The sequence below is a fragment of the Psammomys obesus genome, unplaced genomic scaffold (assembly GCF_907164565.1).
Source record: "Psammomys obesus unplaced genomic scaffold, mPsaObe1.curated_primary_1811, whole genome shotgun sequence".
NCBI classification, from domain to species: domain Eukaryota; kingdom Metazoa; phylum Chordata; class Mammalia; order Rodentia; family Muridae; genus Psammomys; species Psammomys obesus.
In genome coordinates, this window is record NW_026585686.1 from 5,502,701 (window position 1) to 5,530,679 (window position 27,979).

A 27,979-nucleotide genomic window follows, 5' to 3' on the forward strand; every position below is an offset into this window, starting at 1 on the left:
AGAAAGAAAGAAAGAAAGAAAGAAAGAAAGAAAGAAAGAAAGAAAGAGAGAAGGAAGGGAGAGAGGGATGGAGAGAGGAAGGAAGGGAGGAAGGAAGGGAGGAAGGAAGGAAGGAAGGTGAAGAATTAACTTCAAAACAGAAGTTGGTCCCCATAGCCCTTCTCATGTGATGGTTTCTCTCCTCACTGATTCCTCTCCTCTCTGGCAACTGGACCCAGATGTTCTATTACTCAGTCCTGGCCTCGAAAGAGAAAAGTCAAAAGAAATGTAAAAGGAAAGGAATTTCTATCAGGCAAACTTTAAAACATTTACACTGCTTTTATGAAACACCTTGTAGGGGGAGAGGTTGAAGCCGTTTGCTCGCTAATGCCTGCACATCGTCTACAGTCCAGAGTTAACATGTTTATCCCCAGTCTCGAGCTAAGGAAAGCACAGAGGAAGGAAAAGAAAATGGCACTTATTAAGCACCCACTGTGTACAGGTGCTTTGCACACATTAACTAATTTTAATTTTAATGATGTGACATGACTGTAATTCCCCTCATTTTACGATAATGAAAACTGAAGCCTAGAGAGACAGAGGAGCTGACCGCACCCCCACACTAATGAGCGGTTGCAAGTGTGTTTGACTCCAAAGTGCTTGTTTTCTCCTCTCACTCTGCTGCCTCTTGGCTAACCACTCCCCACCATCAAGAGAAATGGAAACCGGGAAGCACAGGTGTTCAAAGTATGAGGTTGTCAGGGCTTAATGGCTTCATCTCTGAATTGATAGAGCTTAGACAGAATGCTTAGAAAAATATGTTTCAGCATTTCAGTTTTCTAAAGTCAGATGCTACTTGATTATAAGTGAATATCTAGGTATAGGAAGAATGACCTAATCCCGATTTTAGCTTCTATGAAACCTTTTACTGAGAAGCTCACCATACTTAAGGAGCCCTCGTGGATGTTCATTTAACTCCTTTGAAGTATGACTTGTGTTTAGTATGCTTTGAGAAGAGAGGAAACTGAGGCAAGGAGAGGCTAACGTGCACTTATTAACCTAGATTCATGTCCCAGATCCCAAACTGATGTAACCCTGAGGGTTTTGTTCAGTTTGTTGCTCCTTCATGTATATGAATCAAATAGCTACAAAATAAAATACCAAAAGCACAGATTTTTTTTTTCGTTGTAGGCCAGGGTCTCTCAGCGTGGACCCCGTTAGTGTGTAGGGAAACACAATTCTTGTTGAGAGACCACTGTCCTGTCCACAGCTGCTAAGCAGCATCCCTAAACTCTATCCAGCAAATGCCTGGACCACGCCGCTTCTGCTGCTTGAGACAACGCTGTCTCCACATATGCCCAGCGCTGAGAACTGCAGTCTGCCTCAGAGAATAACATACGTGCCCAGCTAAGAAACCACACAATCACGCTGACCTCCATCTTTCTCTCTAATGGGGTCAGAATACTGGTCATGAGGTACAGAGTGAGTCAGGGTTCTAAGGAACATGTGAGCATTTTCTGGCCTAGAATTATTTTCAAGGTGTATGAAGGATGCTAATGATTGTGGGAAAGGACATTTCTGGCTGCCAGCTCAGCTCGGGAAACGGTACAATGAACAGACAGCTGTGGAGTACTCTGGGATGAGCTGTGTGTTCCTCACTCTGCAAAGTGAGTCGTCATACACGGGGAGGCAAAGGCTGCTCCCGCAGAGCATGCTTACTACAGAAAAATATAGTGTACTCTGCATGAAAACACAAGTTGGGATAAGGGCAGCTGAAGAAAGTTAAACCTCAGCAAAGATTCTGTGATGTCAAATGGCGTGTCCAAACACCTTTTCTTGTGTCTGACTGTTCGAGTTACTGAGTGGCAGTGTGTCCAGAAGCCTTGAGGCATATAATCCAGCTTCAGTGACTTCTGTTCCCAGAAGTGGTCGTTGGCGACCAACATTCAGCTTTCACATAGAATCAACACCTCTGCTGTGCTGCACGTCTCTCGCCTGGAAGCTCTCAGCTGAAGGCGTCTTTCCTCTCAGGGGTCAGCCACAAAGTCTGGACAGAGTTTTGATGGTTGTGAGCAGGGTAAAGTACAAAGCTATATCCACTGGAGAGGGACGGAAGGTGCTGCTGTGCCTTTCAGAGTCCAGGCTGCCACCCCACAGCAAAGAGTCCTTGATTCTGACAGCCACAGTGTGGGGTGGAGAAGCCCTAGCCTAGGGGCTCTTGCCCATCAACTTGAACAGTTTACCACGTGCGTTTAATTCATGGTACGTTGTTAACCATCATTTCTGCCCATAGAATGTACTCTACTCAATGGTAAGAAGAAGGTCCCTTAGATGTGAAGATGTCAGTCCAACCTTATCTTCACACAGAACCTCCAGACTGATCTTACCGGCTCCAACATCTGAAATTTGAAACTACAGTCATGCTGATTCTTACAGGGAGAATTCCAACCTGATTGGCTACACTGTTTCTCTGTCTCTGTCTCTTACTCTCTCTCTCTCTGTCTCTCTCCCTTAGGTATTTTCACAGAGTTTAATCATAGAAGTAGCTTTACTAATAAATCACTGCAAAAAAAATTTACATTCAGAACATATTGTATATATCCTGTGGGTATAGGAGGGTTTCTTTAAAAATTTTTTTTTTCTTGGAAAATCTACAGCCTGGGTTAAGTTTCATGTCTCTTTTAACAGATTATAGTTTTAAGGAAAATAAAAATAGGACATTGTTTGGAGACAGTCTTAACCTACAGGCGTGATAATTCAGATGGTGTGTCCAGAAAATACACATTTACACTCCCAACACCGAGACCCTTTGTGCTTTGGAGTGAACGGGCCTCTAAATTTTGCCCCCTTCTTTATCTAGATCAGCAACCAGATTGCACTGAGTGTTAGGCCTTAAGGTTATGTGGGTTTGTGCAGTGGTTCTGATTGGTGCTTACAATGCTCAGTATCGACAAAGGCTGGAATTCAGCTTTGGCGCCCACTTGACTCTTAGGAGACTCAGCTCAAATTTGTTCACATATATTGGTTTCCCATTTATTTTGCTGGCTTCTCCCTGAATCTGTTTTTCTTTTTTTAATTTTTTAATTTTTTTTTTTTTGCTTTTTACCTGGATTCTTTAGGAATTCTTTGCAGCTTATCATTTTATTGCCATTGGTTTGACCTTATTAAGTATTATTTTATTATGCTTTAAGCCTAGTTCTATTTCATGCTATAGACTTAAATTCTATTGCATCAAATATTAGTGAGTGAACCAATATTTCTATTATAACAAGGTTTTCAAGTCATCTTTACGTTATCCGGCATGCAGTAACAATGTTCCATAACTATTGAATAAACACGTATCTGCACAGCACGGGTATTTTATCACGAGCCCCTGTAGTAAGTCTATGCTGCTGTGTCACTCCTCCCCCACACCACCATCCTTCCATGAATCAGTACAAGTGGATTTATTTTGTTGGTGAACTTTGTATGATGTGATAGTGACCTGTGACCCCTGCAAGAATGATAAAACAGTTGTTGAACCTTTCTGACCTTAGTCTTTTTTTCCCCTGTTAAAGCTCTTTAGATGACAGCCATTAAATACGACAATTTCCATCAAATGTCAGATTTACTCATGATGTAGCAGAACTATTTATGAATAATATTCAACTGTATATTCTGCATCCTACCTTGCAGATACAGCCAATTATAATTCAAAATTATTTATTAAAGAATTATGTCATATTGAAAAGGCACAAACCTTCCTTGTCATCAGTCTCTAGACAATATAGTAAATCAGCTATTTATGCTGTGTTTGGTATTGTAAGTCATTTGAAGACAAAGCAAGGCATACAGAAGGATATGTGCAGGCTGCGTGTGAGTGGAGTATTGACACATGTCAGCATCAGCAGTGGGTCGTGGACCACTCTCCCATGGACACTGAGGCTTGACTGCAGTTGCACCCAAGCTACACACTATTGTATCTCTTTCGTTGCATAGAAGGACGGATGGGTGTTAGGTACAGAGCGCACAGACACTGTAATCCCTAAGCACATCTAGGGATAACTTTTCATTAAAGCGGAGCCAAGTTCAGAGATCTTCCTAAAATGAATGGGCTCTTGAATTTCATGCCTGCTAGTTTCTTTCCCATTTGAACCTCTACCTCGTCACCAACAATCATGGGACTTTTGCAGTCCTTCTAATCTTACTTCTTTCATGTACAAAATAGAATTTTAACACTTTCTCTATTCCCTCACAAGGTCATTATGATGAGCAACTAAGAAAATGCAAAAATGCATCATGAACAAATTTTCCAAATAATCATGAAGGATTTCTGACACCGGCATGGGTTAATCAAACGCCTTCGCTGCCTTGATGGAATTCAGTGCTCAGTCTCCCATCTAGCTGACCATACTGAGGGACATTCTTATGGGTACCTTATGATCACCTTTCTCCTTTTTTTCATGTACAGCTTGGAGCTGAAGTGGTCTTATATTGAATGGTCTCAGACTGAATATGAAGTCTGTGAGAATGTAGGCTTATTGCCCTTGGAAGTTACGAGAAGGGGATATTCCATCGACTCAGCCTTTGTGGGCATAGAGGTAACAACTCTAAAATTTAAATTGGCAAAATAGAACTTAAAGTTAGTGGTTAGTGCCTTTGATTTTTTTTTTTTTTTTTAAAAAAATTCAGAATGGCCAAGGAAACTGCAAACTGCAGTGTGTGTGGGGGGGGGGCGGGGGGGTCATTATATGCCGGAGAGTCCAAGTACACAAAAATCTTTGTCGCTCAGACTTTCAGTGATTCCTAGATAGTTTTTAAAATCCACTGTTGGTTTTGAAATCTGGCTACTTCTACACTTTCTTTAGCTTTCAAGTTTGATTTCACAGAAAGATGTATCTAACTTTGTGACTCTGTATTAAACTGCACCTTGAAAGGTGTATACAGCTCCTATGAGATGCCCACAGCAAATGCCAGTCACCAGCTGTGCAGGAACAGGATCCCTTTTCATGTCCCAGTGGGTTAGGTAAAGCAGGAGACCATAAGCCTACCTGAAGAAGTACCCACATCGTGCAGAAATAGAAGGGTACTGAAGTGTAAAGTTCCCACATTGTCACTTTGGCCAGATTTGCTGTCCTTTCCATAGGCTGGAGCACAGCCTGAGGCTTATAGAGTTGAAGGGGCTTTGGAAGTCACTGTAACCACAGCCCTTGCAGAAAGTGGGCTTACAGAGCTGGTTTATGTGCTTCAGTGGGGAACGAGAGAGACCCCTGCTCAGTCCGAGGAGCTGAGCCTCTGAGCGAGGTGGTATCTCTGCTGGTCACAGTTATGATGAGTTAAAACACCTCAGAACACCGTGGACCTGCACCTGACCACATCCAGACTCACCAGTTATCTTTCTAGTGAGTACAGGTCTCTGTCTCCAGGACCTGCAGGGGATTCATCATCAGAGTGGGAAACTTGGCATTTCCCATAGTTCCAGGGAAGGGATATGAGAAAAAAAGAGAACTGACTTTTTTTTTTAAACCCCTGGTCCTTCACAGAAAGTGCTATATATTTGCATGCAGCGTTTAGGTCTATGTTACCGTTCACCACAACACGTAAAAGAGCCTGCGTGGTGCTTTAGTCTATGTAAGCTGTATGAACATGACAGCTAAGGGTGCAGGCCCTATCAAGAATAGTCCCTGAGGTTTTGGAGAGTGCTCAGTATAGTGTAACCTGCCATCTTCCAGAAGATCTTACGGGCTACCTGACTGAGAAGAGAGGGAAGACATAGCCTGTGCTGTTTGCCTTCACTGAATTGTGTCCCTTTGCCCAACCTGCCTTTCCAAACACTTTGCCTCAGACATGCTTTTTCCACCTAGGATTCTGTAAACTCGGTGGTGGTAAATACTAGGTAATTGCATGTACGAGAACCATGCAGACAAATGTAGCTTCCAGCATATGGTGGATGCAGGTGTACAATGGGCTGCCTTTTCCCCGGCAAAAGCTGGTTCAGGGGGAGCCTTGGCATTGAAGACAAAGAGCAAATGGAAGCCTAGGAGGTAATCCATTCTTCAGCAAGATGTTTCTAGACAGAGCGATTAACCTATTAGCATCTTGGTTGGAAACGGAGACATTGTAGGCGTCTACAGGAATGGACAGACATTTTAGTGCTTCAGGTTGTGCGCTCTTGTTCCGTTCCTTTCACTGCCTTGACCATCTTCAACATCTCAAAAATGTGTAAGATTAACAATCCCTCGTGATGGTTTGCCCAGGGTCTCACTCAATGGCCGTTTTCAGACTCACCACAGACATTTTTTTAGCAGACACGTAGGCTCCCCTTGGGGGCCTAAGACCATGTCTTCAGAAGCAGGGTGCAGCAGGACAGTCTGTAGTCCAGTTAGACCAGGGTGGTTTTCTCTTTTTACAGCTTTCATGACAAGGCCTCTAGGCCTGTGGGCCCTGTGTGTGGATTGCCTGTGCATAGCTGCTTACCAGGTCTGTCAGCCCCGCAAAGCTCTCATTCATGTTGGTGCAGAGCGACGGTTTCATGCAGGCAGGACAACCGTGGTCAGGACGTGTGCGGTTAATCTGGCCTGAGGGATTTCCTTGCCTTGGAGCCGACAGTGCACCCCCACTGCCTGCTTCTCCTTCTCCCATCCCCTCTTTCTTCTCCCTTTTAAACCGAGAGAGGTAATGGAATAAAATGGTGCTCATAACAAAGAGCGCAATAGGGTTTTAAACTTTATTCTGTTTTTTCCAATAATTGAATGCTTTTAAAAGCAGAAACAATCAGTTAACTTAAGGAAAAAAAAAGCATGCCACATAGCATGGATCCAAAACAGTTTATTATAAATTTAAAATTCTTACCTGATTCTCTGGTGTAGAGTATTTACTTTTGTTTTTAAATGACTTTTTTCCCCCACTAAGGTCAACCAAGTGTCAGCTGTAGTTGGAAAAGATTTTACTGTCGCTCCATCCAAGCTGGTTCAGTTTGACCCAGGTATGTTTTTTTTGTTTATAGTTTGTTTCATGATCTATCAGCATCGTGGAGACTGCTGGGAAGACAGGGTATTATGCAATTTCGGCCAACTAGAGGATCATCAATGAGCCATACCACCCTATTCCCAACAGTCAAGTTAGGCCTGAAGTTCGGCCATTATACATGTTTTTATTAAAAGTAAATATTTATTTGAATGGAGAAAAAGTCATAGCAAATAATAAACATAAAATATCAAAGTAAATATCCAAGCAATCCAGAAAGATATTATTATAATGGTAATTTAATAAGCACATATTTTGGTAGAAATTTTTCAAATGCTATGATTATCTAGAAACCTAAAAGGAGTTTCTAAATGATCTCTTTTGAAATAAGTTGATATAACATGCTTTAAGGGCGAATGATTATTTCACTGAATAGCACTTACTTTGAATTAAATCTGTGGAAAATATTGCTAGGTACCAAAAGGTAAAATGTTAAAATGTTTCTTCTCCTGAAGATGTTCTGTTGCTTGTAACATATAGACATGAAAATATTTGCCAGCAGAACTTTGGAACCCAGAGTGAAAGCCATTGTTCTGGATAAAGGAAATTCTGGAGGACTTCCTGGAGTGGGCAACATTCTAGTGAGGAGGAGGAGAGGGAAGGAGAGGAGGAGCAGGAATGCTGGAGCAGTTACACAAAAGCACTGCTTACTTCTGGGGAAGTCTGTCTTAAAGCCAGGAGGCTGGACACCACCCTCCAGGCTCTCTTGTGGATGGGATTAACTGCCTCCTTATTCTGCATGGCTCTTCCTCGTTCCCTGTGGTCCATAAAGCACCTGGGTCACTCAGCGAAGAACAAATGGAAGAGAAGAACAAATGCTAGAGAGTAGCCAGGGCTTGCGGCTTTGTACTTCGCTGCAGGGATGTTCCCCCACACCCTGATGACTCTACCAAGCGTAAGCTCACTCGACACTCAAAAGACTAAATATCTTCCCCATCCCCAAACGGATGATTTTTGTGGTAGGAGAAGAATGTCTTTGTCTGTTCACATGAAGGTTATATTGTTTTCCCATAACTAAGTGTTGCCAATAGTTGTGAACATAGTCGTGGCCTTGCAGTTTCAGAGGCTTTTCAATCTAAGACCAATGTGTGGATCAGGTGAGGGAGAATCTATCCTGTCCCTTTCTTTTGTGCCTTTTGTAGTTTGCTGGCAATCTTTGGTGCTCCTGGCTCTTGCTATATCTCCCTAGGCCTTGTCTTCACCTTTGCATGATATTCTACCTATGAATAAATCCTCCCTCATCAAAAGAACCCAAGTGAACTTAGATTAAGGAGCTACCCTGTTCTACTGTGACCTCATTCTAACCATTACTACCCTATTTACACATTACACATTGTAGGTGCTGGCAGTTAGTTAGAAAGGCCTCACAATATAAGCTTTGGGGGGGTACAATTCAGCTCATAACAAGTTTTCTAACACGGGTGAGTTGCCTTTCTAGGCTGATCACATTAGAGCTCCTCTGTATTTGCCGCTTATCCTCAGGACTCTGCAGGTTCTTCCGTCCTCAGCTCTACCACAAAAGGGTTAATGTTCTTTCCATCCTCATATTTTAAACGACTTGTTTGAAAGTCAATCATTTCTGCCATATGTCCTTTTTATTTTCCATAGCTGTTTGTTGCAAGTTAGGTTTTCAGCAGCCCGCCAGGCGCTCTGTTTGGGTTGAGAGGAACTAGAATGTATCACCCTAGGGGAGACACAGAAATTTATCTCTTGGAGATTCCACTACATAAGATAAATGCCTGTTTGTCTAGAAGAGTTTACATGCTGTTTTGATAGCTGCTAATGACTTCTGGGGGCTCCGAATGGTCTCTGGATTTTAATGACTGTTTATACATTGGAAAATAATATAAGCATATTTTATACATTTTTTAAAAAAGCCATATGTTTGGCTGCTCATGATTTTAGAATTTATTAAGCCAGAAATAATTTCATCTCATGAATCCTTTCTTTAGAGAATTAAAAAAATTCCCTATATCCACAGGTCCTATAAATGTTTATATACTTTCATGTTGTAAATCCGTGCTTCTTTTAGATGGCCCCAGCTCCACCCTATCACTTTTGCCAGGAGCAATCTTTTCATTTCTCTGGAAATATCAGCTTCCCTGATGCCAGAGGAGCAGAATGGGCCATCCAGCACCTGAAGCGAGACTGGACAACTCTGGCTGGGGTGGGCTGAAGGCTTGCCTCGTAGCACTTCACCAAACTTTGCAAACACGAACCCTGAGAACGCATTCAGCTGTTGTGACTAACCTGAAGTGCTCAAGTGCCTGTGCAAACACTCTGAAGAAAATGAGTGCTTTCCTTTAAAATGTGTCCCCGAAAGTTTGATGCATTCTTAATCAAATCTTGATCATTCTGAAAAAGTCAAAATGTTTTCCAAAGGAACAGCTCTCTAATTTGGCATTTTCTGAAAAAATATTGAGAAAATGTCTCTCAACAGAAAAATCTGCTTTGTAGGAAAATATCCAGGGATTCGTTTTCTCTGTAAAGTGGGGTGTGTTTGTATGAAAGGGCATCTCTCCTGTGCTCTATACAGCACCTTTTGTTTTCTGGAAACAGGAAGGGGCTGTTCCAGCCTTCTGAAAACCCAGGTATATCTCAGGGAGTAAGGACCACCTTGACCTGGAATTGGAGGAAACAGGGCACCCAACAGCCATGAAAACACCACTCACAATCTTTGTTAACCTGAGAGGGTGACCCCCACACCTGGGAGGCTTGAAACCAATTTGAAATATAGGTCAGCAAGTCAGAAGCCCTTCAAAGAACTCAGAGGAGGTCTCTTTCAACTATTTGGTTTTGTTCCATAAGATCCAGCAAAAACTTTTAAGGCCTTTTTGGTTCCTTTGTGTGTGTTTGTTTGCTTGCTTAGAAGTGATACTATCATTTTTCTAAAGTTTTAAAGTAGGAGGACAACTGCTTGAGACATGGAAATACATTTCTGCGTATGGGATTTTTATTTAAGTTGTACTTAACATTATGACACTTGGTGATTAGAACGGCTCTCTGAATATTAGCTGTCTCCATTGTCTACCTCTTTTCATGCTCGTTTAATTTCCATAGCTGCCTCTAAAGTCCCAGAGTCTCCAGGACCCAGCCTTCACACAGACACTCTCAAATGCAGTCTGCTAAAGCGCTAGCTCTCAGAATGTCAGTGATGTCTTCCCTCACTAATGACTGTCTAAAGCTGGAACCTGGCCACCTGGTGTCCAGGGTTCTCTGCAGTGCAGCTACAATAGCTACTCGCAGTCTGTGATCTCCTTCCCCCAATGGGGGAATGGAGACGTCCATTCAGCTGATCTATTTTCCACTCGCCTGACCCAAACCTCAACTTTTTGAACTTTCTTGGATTACTTTTCATTTCCTCCCTCCAAATCCGTGCTTGTGGGTCCTACAGGCACTGACTGCACACACTCTGTTCTCATACATATTTCGTCAGCTAATTACGCATAGCTTTGACTTCTTGGTACATACAAAGAAGGGCTACAGAATTCCTGTGCCCCCTATCCACCTATCCAGCCAAGTACAAATCAAAAACTAATCAGAAAAGCCATTCTTTCTGTACTGACCTTTGATTTTCCTGTGATTATACCCGGGGCAATACAATACTCACACAGTGTTCATTATATTGGCATTATAAACAATTTAGAGATGGACTGACGTTTACAGGAAGGCTGCATAGGTTATGTACAAGGGAGGCAAAAGCAACTGCTGCAAATACTGATAATCGGTGGGAGGCCTAGGACCCATCTTCCTGGATACCCCAAGACAACCGGATTCGTCTTGTCTCCCCCCAAAAGTATCAGATTCCTTTAGATAAGAGCTTGGCTTATGCTGCACTTGTGGCATTCCCCATAGCTTCTAATGCAAAGGCAGGTACTTATGGATAAAACATACATTTTGGTGGATCGGCTCATCTATCCCTGAGGTGGGAATTAATTGCTATTTTATATTCTATAGTTCAATTTCTGATTTGGCAAGGACTGTAAAAAGAAATAATCTGAGCACACAGAAGATGCTGGATGGTTCCTAAATCAGCCATCAATTTATACTATTTATCAAAATTATGGTAGATGCCTCCATTCTTTTCCTCTAAGTGTAGCCCAGATCAGAAGTGAATCACTTCAACTTTCCATTGACTGCTACAGGGATTAGTGATATGCTGATTTGGTTACAAAATCTATAAGAGACATAGTTTCAAGAAGGTGGCTGTCATGTGGAAGACAGAGTTAGAGACATGTCAATCTGCAAGCAAGATGTCAATTTTCAGAAGAGAAGCCTGGGAAACAGTCTTCAACCACCTTATGGAGAAAGACTTATTGGCATGAAAGCATCCATAAGCAAGGGAGGCAGGACAGACTTTCAAACCCTAGGACTTTCAAGCCCTAGGTACCAACCTATGAACTTACTGCCCTTTGCCCCCATTCTTGTACCTCTCACCCCACCAAAAAGCCTTCAGTTTGCTTACCTCTGCCTTCCTCTTTCCATCTAAATAAATCCAGGAAGCTATCTTACAGTTCCCATCATAGAAACTGCTAAGGATTGGACTCTTTCAGAAGGGTCCTTCAGCCTTGGTATCTCTGACTTCAATTTGCCTTCCATCCCAACTGGACAGAGTGTCTGGGATATCATAGTGGATTAAAAACTTGTATTAAGTTCAAAAGATTATGTGGAATAAACTTGATTGTACTCCTTGATAGAAGCAGGGGGGGCGGGAACAGGGCGGCTGGACCAGTCCATGTCTACAGTCTCCAGCCTATACTTTTCTCTAGGAGAGTATCCAACTGCTAAGCATTGCATCATCAGAGAAATCAGCCATGGGCTAGATCTGGGCAGGGAGAGCAGCCGACACAGGCAGCTGTTGGTGGAAATGAATCACTTCAAGGGTTCTGTGAGGTGTTGAAGCACCATCCAATAATCACTTCTTTCTGCTGCAGCATCTTCAGATTTTTTTGCAACTATTAAGATTTTCAAAATTGTAGTAACTATTTATTTCTTTAGCATGGAGGGGATGGAATGGGAGAAAAATTATGTTTGGGATTTTGTGCAGTAATGGCTTTTCTTTCTCCCTCTGGGTATTGCAGCTCACTTTTTGTTACAGTGTTTGTATTGAAGGCCGATCATCATTGTCCAGGAACAAACGCGGTCTTTTTTATATTATTTGGGAGAACAGCGGGGCCTCCGTGGGTTGGTGGCAGTACAATAACTCACTTGGGCTACCACAGTCTAGCTGTAGACATGTTAATTAATATATTTCTCTGACACCTAGGTGATTGAAATAGCAATTAAAGAGTAATTAAAATGTTTACTTCTTGTAGGAATGTCAACTAAGATGTGGAATATAGCAATTACCTATGACGGATTAGAGGAAGATGATGAGGTCTTTGAAGTAATTCTGATCTCCCCTGTGAATGCGGTTCTTGGCACAAAGACAAAAGCTGCAGTGAAAATTTTGGACTCAAAAGGAGGTATTCTTTTGATCCTCGTCTTGAAATCAGGAGCAGTCCTGGCGCCATGGCTGCTGGCTTGCAGCAGCTGACGTGCTTGATAACACCTTCACATCAAAATGCATAATTTCTTGTCAAGAAAGCCGCCTCCGTCATGACTCCAGCTCCTTTATTCTAGTTTGTGCTTCATGTGGCTTTCCTCCTGCTAAGAGCAATGGCTGCAGAAAGCAACAAGTCAGGGCCCTGGTTGCTTTTTTTCCTAACCGTTTGTTGTTCTCACCAAGGGGGAAACAATGTTGGTGAGAATCTATCGACAATTATTTTCCCCCTGGGTTTGCAGGGCTGTAATTATCTTCCTCCGTTAAAGAGAGCTCCCCGTGCCTAAAACTGGAGCCCCCCACTGCAGTGTGACCAGGAAAATTCTAAGAAGGGAAGGAATTGGAGAAAAATAGTTGTGAAGATGCAGCTGGCTGGGGACAGGGGCAGCTGGAGAATACTAATGAATGACTTGGTGTTGTAGAGCCAAACAGTTCTGGGAAGGTTCTGCTAGAGAGCAACGTGCAAATGAAATAAAAAGCAAAGCCGGTGGCGCTCTGAGGTTTTGTTCTGCCAAACTCCTTCTGTTTCTGGTTCCTTATCTGTGTGACATTTTATGTGTCCGGCATGACACTCCATTTTAAGCCTTTATTTTTATGCTTGTCAAGCCCTGTACTCTGCATTTTTTTCTTACCTGTAATCTATTGTTTCCTTGCTCACCCTAAAATAAAAATGGGTGCTGTCTCCTTTGCTTTGGACACTCACGTTTCCATGAGATCTCTCATCCCACTTTCTTCCGCACATTTGCTTCTCTTCCAGTGGGAATAAATACACAAGTACAAAAATGCCGTGGGCTGGGAATGTAGCTCAGCTGCCGAGTGCTCGCTTAGCTTGTGGAAGGCTCTGTGCTTGAATTTCAGTGCTGCTGAAACGGAAATAAGTGTCCAGACAGGTTCTGGCAGTAGGTTGTTTTTTGTTTTCTTGTTAGTTGAGGTTGGTAATTATCTTTTTACTTACAATGTGTGGAGAGGTCAGAGAACAAGCTGTGGCAATCTCTTCTCTTTTATTACGTGGGTTCCCAGGATCAAACTCTGGTAGTGAGTCTTGGTGGCAGGCATCTTCACCTGCTGAGCCAGGTCACTGGCCTAGTTTGTTTGTTTGTGCCTTCGCAGAAATATCGATTGCCGAGGTTTCCCACAGAAGCCACTCTCTTAAGATGCACTAGGGTTTTGCCCTGTTAGAGTTGATTGTAACTTTTTGTAGCTGCTGCTTGATTACATGATACCTTTAAACAATTCCAGTTTCTGCCTCTAAAAGATTGGAGGAAAACTGAATACTCGCGAAGTGTGTGTGTGGGGTGGTACTTGACCAGCGAACAAACCTTCGATGTTGATGAGGATCACAGAAGGAGGGAAGCGAGCCGGTTCTCTGAGTGTCTGGAATGATTATAAAAACCGTGATGATGATTTTCATCTATGATTTGTGGGATGGATTTCATGACTTTATAATCACCCCATCCATGTGCAGAAGGACAGCGCTTTCCCAGGTGGGAACTGATGAAGAGAGAAGGAGTTGCTGGCAAATGGGGAAAAGACAACATCTGGTGGGAAATTCATCCGTCTAGGTTTAATGACAAGCTGTTCCAGAAACTGTGTCAATGCCATCACTTATGTGTCTGTGTAGTATACTGATCGCCTGCCATCTTGCATGCCTCCAGGACGATGCCATCCTTCAAATTCCTTCAACCAAAGCAAGCACAGCACACAGGGGAAGGGCATTTGGCATCCGCAGCCCTCAGGGTCATCCTCACTCACCACTGCTGGTTCTCCTCATCTGGAAAGGAGGCACCGTCCATCTTTCACCAAAGGAGATGTCCTTCAGGGCTTTGATCTCACAGACCTCTCTCAGAGGAAGATGGGGACCCATGGGAATGGGAAATCGGTAAGGACGGGGACGTTCTGGGAGGGGAAGTGTGTGTGCTCAGTGTAAGTGTGTAAGACAGTGCAGAGCTGTTCAGATTCTCAAAGCGAGTTCTTGGTGGAGTCAGCAGTCTTCTCTATGCGAACAGCATTATCCTGCCCCACCCCACTTGCCAATTGAAGTGGTAGGTACACTTACTCAGCCATGTGAATCCTGCGTTGGCTCCTTTTATGACCAAGACAGGTAGGGAATAATCAGTGATCTTAGGACAGAAGCACATTTAAGGCACACACACACACACCCAAACCCCGGGTGTGGAAGCTATGACTCCAACAAGGCACACTCTCTTACGTATGTTTGTGTGTTTCCTGAATCTTTCTACATTGTAGATGCACTGAAAACTAAGAGGCCCAGCCAGTACATTGGATGCAGAAATCAGCACAACAATGAGCTATGGTTACACATGATAGTTTAAAAAATTGTATTGAACTTGCATTTAAAAAAAAAAAAAGTCTTATGAAATACTTTTTTAAATTTTCAATTATTATAGAACCTTACCAGAATACACAGTGCTAAATGCTTTTTAAATCAGTTTTGCATGCATATTGTTCTTTGTTGATTTCAGGTTCTCCCATCCTCTGTTTGTAAAAATGGAACAGACACCATCTACAATGTAAGCATAGAAAATTGCCAAATGTCTTATGTTCATGCTGTTTTCACATTCGTGAGATTGTTATATCTTTCCTCTTTGTCTACTTACCTGAAGCTTTCTTTTTTTTTTTTTCCTGAAATTTGTTCTAGAAGATTAGGTGATCAGGAAAAATCTTTTTGTCTCTTTTCTTTGATACAATCTTTAAAATGTTCATTATTAGAACAAAAATATTCACCTGCTTTCTTGCTGCTTACTTTTTTTCCTCATTGTTTCTTGTTGTTGTCGCTGGTTTCCCCAAGTATCATGGCATAGTGTCCTTGAAACTAGAGGGTGACGGTTTCTCAGCTCACAAGCGGAAGGCCAAAATATCCATCCAGAGTCAGCCACAGAGGACAATCACGGTGGCAGAGCTGCCTCCAGCTGATAAGGTGGAATCCACAACTGATTCGAATTTTCCCAGACAGGTATGGAAATCTTTCTTCCTTCCTGTTTACCTTCTGGCAAACTAGTCTGTGGGCCATAAAGACACTTAGTTCACAAAATGGACCTTAAGGTTGGGGATAGTTTACTTGACACAGACAGATGCTGCCAAACAAGGAAACTATGTTCACACTAAGTCAATTCTAAGTGGCTGCTCTTCCCTACAGGGTCTGCTGCCCTTGTTTCCAAGGAACTGTTCTGTGGAATTAAAGGGACTCTTTCACTTTGAAGAAAAAACCCACAGATTGTATCAATGTGATGGAGTCACCTGGAAGGCCTGGAGCCCCCAAGCTGAGGTGGGACTCTGGCTGGTAGCTAAGCACCTTTAACAGCAGTAAGCCCTATGATGTGCCTACAGAGAAATCAACGTGCGGTCCTCAGCTCATGCTATGTCTTTCTTATTATACCTGGAAAGGCAAGGGAGGAATGCTTACTGTGACATTTTAAGATCCAAAATCTAAAGCCGGGTGGTGGTGCATTCCTTTAGTTCCAGCAGAGGCAGGTGAATCTCTGAGTTTGAGGTCAGCCTGGTCCATAGAGTGAGCTCCAGGACAACACAAAGAAACCCTGTCTCAGGAAAACAAACAAACAAACAAACAAACACACCAAACAATAACAACAATAAGATCCAAAATATAGTATTAAACTAGTCGATTTTGTCTGATTATCAGAATGTCAGTGGTATACAACTGAACCATTTCTGACTGTGGTGGCACTTTCTGTAGGAGGTCATTTATCTCTCAAGATGGGACATTGCGGTGAGGGCTGCCTCTGCTCCGTTGAAATGAGAAGACTCACAGGCTTCTTTCCACTGTGAGGCAGACTCCGGGTTATCAAGTACATTCGGAGGTGAACACAGACAACTGTTTTGCAGGGGCTGAAGGGCGAATCTTGCCCAGCTGGATGGCGTCTTCACTCAGGCCACTGCCACACCTTGGTCACACGGCAGAAAGGCACCTGGGCCACAGCCACCCGAGCTTGCAGAGAACAGTAAGGAACCCTGTGCCACACGCGCCTCATGTTTTCTTTATTTTCGCATGGAGCTGTAGGGCTGCGTCAGTCACTGAACATGAATTAAATGTCTTAACGTTTGCCCGGCTTTGTCTAAGGAGCCTAAGGGGAGTTTGTGGTTCAGAATGGATATGTGGCTGATTTTGATACTTCTGTCTGCTGGGTCTTTTTGTTGTTGTTGTTGTTGTTGTTGCGGCTGTACTAGTGCCACATTCTTTTCTGTTTCCTTCTATCTCCATCTTTAAAGAAAAAGTCAAAGAACTTTCCTGAGTCAACAGCACTGTAGGTTCTGATATTTTCTCCTCTCTCTTTCCCCACCCCCTCAAATGATAGACATCCAAGCCCACTGATTTTTAAAATAACTGGTAATGAAAGGCTTTGGCATCCAGCCTTTGGCAGTGTAGGAAGCACTGGTGCCCATAAAACCAGGGAAGTAGGACAAAGGCTCAATGGGTGACATTCAATAAAAGATAACTTGTGGCCAGATAATGACAACAAAATTCATCTGATCCAGAACTTTAAAAATATTCATACAGCAATCATGGACCAACCTTTTTATTTCATAAGCTGGATATTATCCAAACAATGCAATTATACTAATATGCATTCTTGATTAAATTGAGACTACGGCAAGTTCTAGTTAATATTGGTTATATCGTATACTTTATTAAATTTAAAAGGGTATCCTTGTCTAAAGACACCACTAAGAAAATGAAAGGGTAAACCACTTCAGGTTCTTAAATCACTTATCTGATAAAGGCCTTAAATAGGAGATAAAGCCCCTATAAATAAATAACAAAAAATAACTGAAATAATCTCAAATGAGGCTGACAAGGTGGCTCAGCAAGTAATGCCTGACGACTTTCGTGAAGGTGGAAGGAAAGAACCAACTCCACCAATTTGTCCTCTGCCTTTCACATACGTGTAGTAGAATGTGTACATCAATACACACATCGCTTACATACAACTGTAACAAAGTTTTACAAGTGACTTAGAGACCTCACAAGAAAAAGCAAACAGAAAGTTACTAAATAATTAAAAATTTTCTCAACGTCACCAGAGACAAAGGAAGTGACGATGGAAACATTTTACACTCACTAAAAGATTAAAAATCATAAAATTACAAGATCAGTGTTGACAGTGGTATAGAGCATCACACAATGATGCATCTACTTTGTGGGACTGTCTGACAGTCTTTAACAAAGTGCCCCATGTGCCCCATGACTTAGCGATTCTAGACCTAACTACTTCACCAAGAGATTAAAACATATGCTAGAAAATACAAAATAATCTTATAAGTTTGTTCAAACTAAATGATAATAAATCGGGTTATTTTTGTTATTAATTTATTAAAGTGCTGGCTGTTTTCTCCATCACCAAGATAACACATTTATATACGTACAGACTGATTCTCTGAAACACCCAACAATGTGGGTAAATTAGGGATAGATAACACACCAAATGTACACAGCCTCACTCAGTAGAATACACACGACGTGACCCCATGAGTACCTGTGGGGGAATGTACATGCGTCTGGTCTATTCTGCTTCGGTAATGAAGGGTCTCGCCCACAGATAGTTAGAGCACTAGAAGCAACGCCAGGAACTCTTCCAGTGCAAGCTTCTGCGTCCTCATCCGCATAGCTTTAATGTGATGTGATACCTTTGTCAAAACCCATCAAATTAAATATTTAACGATCTCTGTATTATTTTTAACCTTACCTAGTTGATTTTTTGCTCTATTTTTGTGAGACAAAAATCTCCTTGCGTTGCCCAGGCTGGCCTCTACATCATGGGTTCAACCCTCCTGCCTCAGCCTCCTGACCACCGGAGATTACAGGGCTGTGCTACTATACCCAGCTTCCCTTTTTATTTTATTTTATTTTTTTTAAGATAATAAAGTATTTAAAACCTAGGAAGGTCAACCACATTTTCTTGGGTGGGGGGGTCACTGCTGTATTTTATATCTTAACTGTAAGTGGAGGTTAATCAGTAGCTTTGTGGATTTTGTTGGTAAGTTGGTAATGTCATATGAATCCAGATATTTAAAACTCTTAAAATGAGTGCTATTTAACCATAGAGTTGTTGCCACGATGACGCATGCTGAAGAAGAAATAAGACACCCTTTTGCTAAGACAATCAGATGCCCTGCGTGTATTTGTAATGATCTAAGACAGTGGTTCTCAATCTCCCTAATTCTGCGAACCCTTAATATAGTTCCTCGTGATGGGATGACTCCCCAACTATAAAATCATTTTTGTTTCTATTTCACAACTGTAACTTGGCTGTTATTATGAATTATAGTGTAAATAGCTGATATGCTGACGATTTCAGGCAACCCTGTGAAAGGGTCATTTGGTCCCCAAAGGGGTTGTCACCCACAGGTTAAGAACCCTTGATCTAGGGGATGGCTGGCTGGAGCAGTAATAGTTTTCTTGCTCTTCCTCTCCTTGAAAGATCTGGGATGTTAACCCAGAAGTTGTCTGAGCTAGCCAGGAGGAAGATGCTACTAAAAGGAGGTCATTCCTGGCAAAAGAGAGGGTAGTGGACCTACCCTGCGGTGGAGGTGTCAAGGTCATAGTGTGGGCAAGTGCCTGGTAAAATGTAGACAAACAGAACTTCCCGACTTCAAACTCGAAAGCAGCTTTATTGATTCATCCTCCACTTAACTGTGGCTAGCTCTCCATGGTTATTAAAAGCCCGACCAGTGACTTCAGCCACTTTCTTCCGGTGACTCTCAAAGGACAAGCAAGTCCTCAGTAAGCTTTAAGGGTTACTTTTTTAAAAGCCGGTTTTCTTTGTGTGAGGGGTTGGGGTGAGGATGGGAGCTGTTTGTGTGTGCCTCTGGAGGTTCCAGGTCCATGTTAGGTTTCTCCTTCGGTCACTATCTTAGGATAGGCTGTCGCTGAACCACGAGGTCACTGATTCTCTCAAACCTGCTGGCCAGCGAATGCCTGTCTCTTTGTCTTCCCTGCACAAGAGCCACATTCCATGTGCCCAGATTGTGTGTGGTCCCTGGGCATCCAGACTCAGGTCCTTGATGCTTTATGGATTGTGCTTCTCCCAAATGCTCATGATTACTTCTTCTCTCCTTGAACATTTGTTTGTTTGTTTTTATTGTGTTGGAGAGGAAACCCAGAGCTTGATAAATACTGGTCACACACTCTACTCCTGAGCTGTGCCCCAGACTCTCACTGATTGTTAGTACTGTGATAAAATAAAGGTAACATGTGCCGGGAATCGCCTTTGCATCCACACAAAGAGGCTGGTGAAAGGCAGCCAGGTGGTTCTTATTCCAGTGTCTGTCTTCTATTGAAATCTATTGAAACCACAATCTTTTAATTTCTTAGTGTTGCAAACCCTTTCAATAAAATACTGTCCACTTAGAGTAGTGCTGCTGGTGCGCTCCTGTTGGTCACCCTGCCAGTCTTCCAATACCTTTTAAAATTTTGATTGTCTTGATATATCTTATTACAGCTGGCTTTAGTGGATGGTAGCCTTCTAGTTACAGAGAGTTCCTTCATAGCTCTGTTAATACTGTCTGGTTTACTCATGTCCATCATAAACACAAGGCTGGAATTAAAGGCCTGCCTCCTTCCTCATGCACCTAACCTAGGGCTTTGACTGCAACTTGAGATTGAGCACTGCCCTGACCTCGATTAGCATGACCCAGTCCTGCGTGCCGCCTCACCAATGACGCCTCACTTTCACAAAGTATGTTTACAGAACTCTGTCACATATATAACTTATTTGAAGTTCATCACTTCTGTGAGGGAAGCCAGTATTAATATCCACATCTTTAAACTTTATGACAGGTCTCAGGAAGCAAAATCGGTTGCTCATTGTCATGGAAGCAAGGAAAGAGAAGGGACTTTTCCATTACACTCCCCAAAGAGTTCTGAAGTGTAGGGGATTTCTCACCACATATGCGCCGACGAGCGTGTCTATTTTAACTTTGTGTTAGGCAAATCTAACACAAGCCCTCAAAATCATGTATTTTAAAGTCTTGTATCTCTCTCACAGCAAAGAAATAAAATTTTAAAACTGAATCCAACTAACCCTTTCAGGGAATACTTAAAGGGTAATCAGGTTTTGAACTTATAGATTTATGTTTTAACTTTTTGTGCTAGAATAAAGTGAGTCTAGACTAGACTACACCTTTAAATACTGTTCTTTAGTATTGCTCTCTCGGTCCAATACCTAACTACTTCCTCATTCATCAGGGAATAGAAACCATAGCTCAATAGAACTGTCTTATACAGTACGATGCATTTTACACTGGTAGTACCATAGACTTAAGGTAATTTCTTTTCCAAATCTCTTTCTCATAAAGCGCTATTAGGAATGTAGATGTTGGGGCTGGAGTGATGATGGTAAGAGTACTTTCTCCTCTTCTAGAGGACCTGAGTTCAACTCCCAGCTCCCACATGGCGGCTCACAACCGTATACAACTCCAGTTCTAGGGGATCTGACGCCTTCGCACAGACACACATGCAGGCATAACACCAATGCACATAAAATAAAATAAAATAAAATAAAATAATTTTTTAAATAGCATGGGTAGGAGGAATGTGGATGTTCATGATTTTAAGAGCCTCGTTTTAGCACCTGCTGAGCTCATATTTTACTGTAAGCACAATTAAGGATTTCTGTGGCCACAAATATGAGTTTATAGCAATATCTGTTGGTTACATAGAGAAGAACATGATTGACATTTGGAAATACTGTAAATTGAAGATTTTTTTTTTGGTCCTGGAAAATGTCCATCTCCCCGGGTGATTCAAGGGGGCACATCAGAGTGAGCATGGCTCTCAGATCAGACATGATTCCATAAGATGCTTCAGAACCACTGTTGTTCAAATCATTTCCAAGTGATTTATTATACTTTTTATCAGGAAATTGTTTTAGGAACATATTTTTCTGAAAGCAACCAACTAGCAGTAAAAATAAACTCAACTTGCACGTAATATTCACTTTATTGACTGGGAAACTAAACAGCTTATCAAATGCGCTCTTTGATGGCCTGCAGTGTATAAGGGAATGTGACATTTCAGTATCACTAGAAACATCTACACTTCCAATTTCAGTTGAAATATTAAATATTTTACGTAATTGAATCCACATGGTACTTGAGCGTGCATTTGCTTTCAGGAGAACAGGGAGAATGATTAGAGATGTACACACTGGCTGAAGTCACTCTTTAAAAGGACACTGGGAGATCGGAACAATGGGCTTCCGGGAGGAACATGTGGAGTTAGTAAGGCTTCCTCCAACACAACTTGCCTCCAAACCCAAACTACCCTTCTTCGGCAAGCATGCTTCAGCCACACCCTGGGCCTCCTGCTTCCTCCCTCCAGTACTTTCTGGACCATTCTTATCTTGTTTGCCAGTCTCATTGGCTTGAAAAATGAGTATTTCTCTAGGGGTTGTCAATCGCTTTCATGAAGTTCCAGTCACACGTTTGCATGTTGCAACCTGAAGCTTTACTTTACCATTAGATATTTTAGTAGACGGCTTTAGACTCCATGGTTAGAATTAGTACAAATACAGAATGTGTTTTGATTGCTGTTTCTCTGGGCTCTCCCTGGTATGTACCTGATTTTCTTTTTTTTTTTTTTTTAATTTCCAGAGGGTCATTTACAATGCCCGTGTTTCAATGAGAACAGTAAATTGTGTGTTATCCCTAGTCTCTAATCAGATTACTAACTCAACTCAATCTTTATCTCCCATCTCTTTGCTTCCCCATTGGTGTTTTATTATTTTTCTAACCCAAAGGAGCCAGACTGCTAGATTAGGCCTTTCTTGAATTTACATATTGTAATCTCATCTGCTTATTTCCTAAGGCGGTCATTGTACATTTGGTAATTCTATTATTATAGATCATTATCTATGATGCCATTTCCCCATCCCACAGGAGCGTCTGGAACCCCTGCTGGCCTACCCTTAAAGAGTTGCCCTGAAATATCGGTGCCTATGCAAAATCTTTTGAAGAAAAAAATGTTTGTTTTTGTAGCCAGAAAAAGTAAAGCTTCTGTTTCTAATCCTAACTTTGAAAGCCTTCACATTTTAGAGTTTTTGAAGAGTTTTTATGTGTATGTGTTACCTATATATTTCAATTTTATATCTATAAACATATGCCTATACAGATAGTAGCTACCATATTTTATAAGTATTGAGCAAAATGAACAAGAATTTTTTTTTTTTTGCTTAAAACCACCGTTCACATGCCAAAACATTTGTTTTGTGAATTATTGCTTTAATATTTTGCCTAGGTGAGACGCAGCTATTTATTTTCTTCCTGGCTTTTGGTGGTGGTGGGGTGCACTTCTTGCTTTTTGGAGATTTAAACAGAAAACTAGGACTCTATTTTGCAGTCTGTTTCATAGATAGTTTCAAAAATTTTCAAACAGGGAAGATGCTAAGTAACTGGAAATAAAGCTTCTCTATCCATCTTGGTGATGGTTGGGGGGTTAGTGGCGATCAGTGAGAAAATTACCTGGGAAGGGACAGAGGGGCCAGGCAGGAGATGGCTCCTGCCTGTCCATTCTTGGTGCAGCACTCCACAGTGAGGAGATAGCCCAAGCCCATTTAACACAAGTCAGATCTTGTGTGCCCCAAGCCCAGAGCACACAGGATGATCACACTGGATGCGAGGAGGTGTCTCACGGTAGCTCCTGTGACTGTAAGACACGAGCCAGCGGTAAATAATGGGTTCAAAACCACACCATGAAGCCCAGATTCAGCAGCCTGAATCTCTCCAGCAGCTCTCCAGCAGCCTTATAGATCTTTGAAGGCCTGTGAAGTACCATTGAAATACAGAACAGCAAAATCCTATGTTAGTGAAGGGGGAAATCACAAAGAAAGAAACTACAGTTACTATGTATGAACAGGTCAGAGAAATATATCTGAATTTTGGAAAGCATAGGCAAAAATGAATAAAGTTTTGCTCAGCAGTTGTTTAACTGTGTGTGTGTGTTGCTATTTTATTTTCCACTTGTCTTCTTGTCAACAAATGTTGATCAGGAAAGACAATCATGGTGACTTTATTTTCTTGTCATTTGACCTAACATTTTTTAATTAAATTTTTATTTTTTGTATTAATTAAAGTTTATTCACTTTGCATCTCAGCTATAGTCCCCTTCCTCATTCCCTCCCAATCTCACCCTCCTTCCCTCATCTCCTCCCATGCTCCTCCCCCAGTCCACTAATAGGGGAGGTCCTCCTCTCCTTCCATCAGACCCTAGTATATTAGGTCTCATCAGGACTGGCTGCAATGTCTTCCTCTGTGGCCTGGTGAGGCTGTTTCCCCCTTAGGGGAGGTGATCAAAGAGCAGGCCAATCAGTTCATGTCAGAGACAGTCCCTGTTCCCATTACTATGGAACCGACTAGATACTGAGCTGCCATGGGCTACATCTGATCAGGGGTTCTAGGTTATCTCCAGGCATGGTCTTTGTTTGGAGTAACAGTCTCAGAAAAGACCCCTGTGCCCAGATTTTTTGGATCTGTTGCTCTCCTTGTGAAGCTACTGTTCTCTCCAGGTCTTTTTATCTCCCTCTTCTTTCACAAGATTCCCTGCATTCTGCCCAAAGTTTGGTTAAGAGTCTTGGCATCTGCTTTGATACCCTGCTGGGCAGAGTCTTTCAGAGGCCCTCTGTGGTAGGCTCCTGGCCTGTTCCCTCTTTTCTCCTTCTTCCAATGTCCATGCTGTGACCTAACATTTTTTAAATTGCATTTCTTCTTCCTTTGTTTATGGCACATGAGTGCCACGGTGCACGTGTGGAAGTCAGAGGACAACTTGGAAGAGAGGCAGTTCCCTCCTTCCATGACGTGGGTCCCAGCTGGAAGCTGTCAGGCATGGCATTACCTCCTGGGCAATCTCGCTAGCCCTTAACATTTTACTTTCCTACTTTATTAACTGGAATAAGTGTATATCTACAGGGCACAATGTGTAGGGCTGTTAGGATAGAGGCATACATTATGTATTGTTTCTCCTTTGAACCAACTCCTTTCTTTTCTTTCCAAAAAGAAAATAACCTACTGGTTTTTATCAGTGCTTTAAACAATCTCCAAATGGAGAAGTCAGACAATAGAATGCTACTTATAGGAATAATTTAGCTAGCTTCAGTGTAATTCATAGAGAATTCTATTTTGAGGGAAAATGGTGAGTGCTGGCAGGAAGAGTCTCTAACTTCTGTAAAATGGATGAGCTTTGACAATGAAGCTAGTCTCTTGTTAATTTTAAAAAAGAGTTCTAATTACACTGAACTGTGATGTAAACAGAGCCCGTGTATAACTCGACACTTTCTTTGCTGCTGCCCACTCCCTACCCCACAGCCCTGCAATGCTTAGCCCGCCTGTAAAGTCTTGAAAAGCCTTGTCTACGTCTGCCAATTTTCTTTTTATTTATTTCTGTTATGCACATCGCATGAGCAGCAGCGTAAACTCCCTGTTGCTGACGTTCTCATCTTCATTTGTATATGTGCAGGTACCAGGGCAATCTTGTGACCGTGTTCTCCAAGAGGCACATGCAGTGGCTGTGGGATATCGGCAGAAGAAAGCCATTCTGGATAGGCAAGTATCTGCGTTCTGCTGAGCAGGGAACAGCAAAGGGGGAGATGCCCACCACTCCCTTCCGTTGGCCAAGTGATTGCAACTGATGATAACGTGCAATAGCCATCAGTTGAAACCGTCGTGAGGCCTGGGGTGTGGCCCAGCGAGACAGCAGGTGCTGATCCTCTGCAAGACCCTTTGCTCCATCCCTAGCAGCCAGGAAAAAAAGAACCACGTTAGGCTTTTGGACCACTTTAGACCACTTTAGACCACTTTTGGCAAAGTGCTTTCATTCTTGGACATGTATTTCAAAGACACAATTAGGGATGTGCTTAGACTGATACAAAACTTCAATGCAGTGGCATTTCTAAAATTTAAAAATCTAGAAATAGCTATTTAGATTACAACATGCTATGTGAAGGTGAGATTTATATTTAAATTGTTCTTACATTACGTAGGAAAGCTGCAATAAAATGTCTTATGTATGTATATTAATTGACTAAATTACATATATATTATATTATATATATTATATTATTATAGGTAATGTATAGTTCACTGTATTTGTGATCAGCTACTAAGTGAAAAAGCAGAGTTCCTGGCCATATAAACCATGGAATAATTTAGAATGAAGAAGAAATTTATGTGCAAGTAAAATATGTATTTATATGTACATATGTGTGTATATAAATATGATTACATGCTAAAGTTGGAAATGATTTACCTATAAGCACCAGTAAAAGAACTTTGAATTTTATTCCTTGATTTTTCAAATTTTTGCTATTTTCTCTAATTTTGACAGTAAAGACAAATCTTTACCAGTTACTTCAGAACCATAACTCTCAAGGTACATTTTAGTCAATGTCTCCAATACTGCCTTTGAGAGGCATTGTATTTGGGGCAACAATTATAAAGCTAGTCTTTGGTTCTCAGTTGTTTTTCTGTAAGTTTCATTGGGTCTTTAAACCAGACATGGTCTAAGAGCGCTGAGTTTGTCTGGAGCACAGCTTTTCTCTATGTCCATAATTCTAAGGCTTTGTATTCACACAGGCATATGCTTTTTGGTTACCAACCCAGGGAAGTAATTCAGTGCAGGACAGGGTGTTCCTGACGGAAATCTGAGTGGAGGAAGGCAACGTGCCACTGGCTATAACTGCTGTCATGGTCAAATCTGAGAGGCAAGATGTCAGACATGCTGCAGTTATAGAGCGTTCCTTCCTCACGCTTTTTCTTTTTAAAATTCTATTGTGAGAAATAGGGGAAAGGCTTCTTTAAGCAAATGTTACAGATACTTACAACATTAGAGTCTAATTTTCAGAAACTGCCAGTGGAAGTAGAACGGCAATGAGGGGAAAGCTGATTTTTATTGGAATTGGAGCAGATTGGAACATCTTAAGCTCCAGACTAGAAATGACATGCCATAAGCTACTTCTGAGTTTGGAAATGAAGGCTTTCAAAGGAGAAGAAGGACTAATGGATGACAAAATGTCTGTTTCTCCACGGTAGGAGCTTTGTAGGCAGTTGGCAGGGATGATAATAGCTGCTGGAGCTGCAGAGACAACTCAACAGGTGAAGAACACCAGTGCCCTGGCAGAGCACCTGGGTTTGGTTCCCAGCACCTGTGTGGCAGCTCCAGAGGCTCTCATGCCTTCTTCTGGGCTCTTCTGACACTGTACATACGTGATGCACAGACCTACATATAGGCAAAATACCTATACACGTAAACTAAAAATAAATATAAATTAAAAAATAGTAATAGGTACCATCTAGTGGATACCAAGATATGTTTAAAGGTTTTTTTTTTTTTGAAAATACAAAATTAAAATACAATTACATAATTTCTTAACCTATGGGTTGTCGCTGCTTTGGAGGTTGAACAATCCTTTTGTAGGGTCACCTAAGACCATCAGAAAGCATAGATGTTTATATAGGGTTACATTATGCTTTCTAACAGTAGCGAAATTACAGTTATGAAGTAGCAATGAAATAGTTTTATGGTCGAAGTCACCACAACATGAGGAACAGTATTACAGGGTTGCAGCATCAGGAAGTTGAGAACCACTGCATAACACTTCCCTAGCCCCAACCTGCTCATTCTCAAATTCATGGCACATATATACATATATATATATATACACATACACATATATGTGTATATATGTATATACATATGTATATACATAATGTGTATATATGTATATTATGTATATACATATGTGTATATATGTATATACATATGTATATATTCTTGAGTATACAAGTACAACCAGCTCAGTCTATATACTGTTACTTGTATATATACAAATTCAGGTTTGACCGGTTGGTACTGGATAACCAGCTGGGGACTTCTTCCCTGTAAAAGAGTATTTCATTCACTCTCGGCATTCCTTAGTTGTTCTTTGTCTAGGGTAAGAATTTTACATGGGCTATCATCTTTAATCTTCAACAAAACTTCATATACTGTTTTAATGCCCATTCTTTAGTGCATAAAACTAAGACTCAGAAAGGGTGAGCAACTTACTCAATGAGGGCACAGTCTGCTTGGCTCCAATGCCTAATACTAGTTTTGTCATGTTTTATCCCCAAGTCTCGTTCTTGGCCCTAGAACTGGAGCTCACATTCATTTATAGCTATGCTTAGTAGCATAGACCAAGGCAGCTCTGGTGGTGCACAGCTGTAATCATCACTGTTTACAGGGCTGAGGCAGGAGGGTAATGTGTCCAACACCAACCAGGGAAAGTAGTGAGACCACACTCTAAAAGGGAAAAATAACAGAGTAGAATAAGGTATCTAGCAAGAGAGAGCACTTGCCTAGCATGTGTAAAGAAATAAATTTAATGCCAGTATTGAAAAGAGGGGCAAAAAAAAAAAAAAAAAAAAAAAAAAAAAAAAAAAAAAAAA

At 41.6% G+C, this 27,979-nt stretch overlaps 1 protein-coding gene across 1 annotated transcript in view; it reads left to right on the forward strand.

Moving 5' to 3' along the window:
- Frem1 (FRAS1 related extracellular matrix 1) overlaps positions 1 to 27,979 on the forward strand; it is a 124,877-nt gene that overhangs the window by 95,961 nt on the left and 937 nt on the right. The window contains exons 27-35 of the mRNA XM_055629458.1: positions 4,430 to 4,559; positions 6,871 to 6,943; positions 12,300 to 12,449; positions 14,182 to 14,405; positions 15,010 to 15,057; positions 15,336 to 15,500; positions 15,684 to 15,812; positions 16,391 to 16,506; positions 25,014 to 25,099. Coding sequence (XP_055485433.1) covers positions 4,430 to 4,559; positions 6,871 to 6,943; positions 12,300 to 12,449; positions 14,182 to 14,405; positions 15,010 to 15,057; positions 15,336 to 15,500; positions 15,684 to 15,812; positions 16,391 to 16,506; positions 25,014 to 25,099 — 1,121 coding nt within the window. The remainder of the gene's footprint in view (positions 1 to 4,429; positions 4,560 to 6,870; positions 6,944 to 12,299; positions 12,450 to 14,181; positions 14,406 to 15,009; positions 15,058 to 15,335; positions 15,501 to 15,683; positions 15,813 to 16,390; positions 16,507 to 25,013; positions 25,100 to 27,979) is intronic.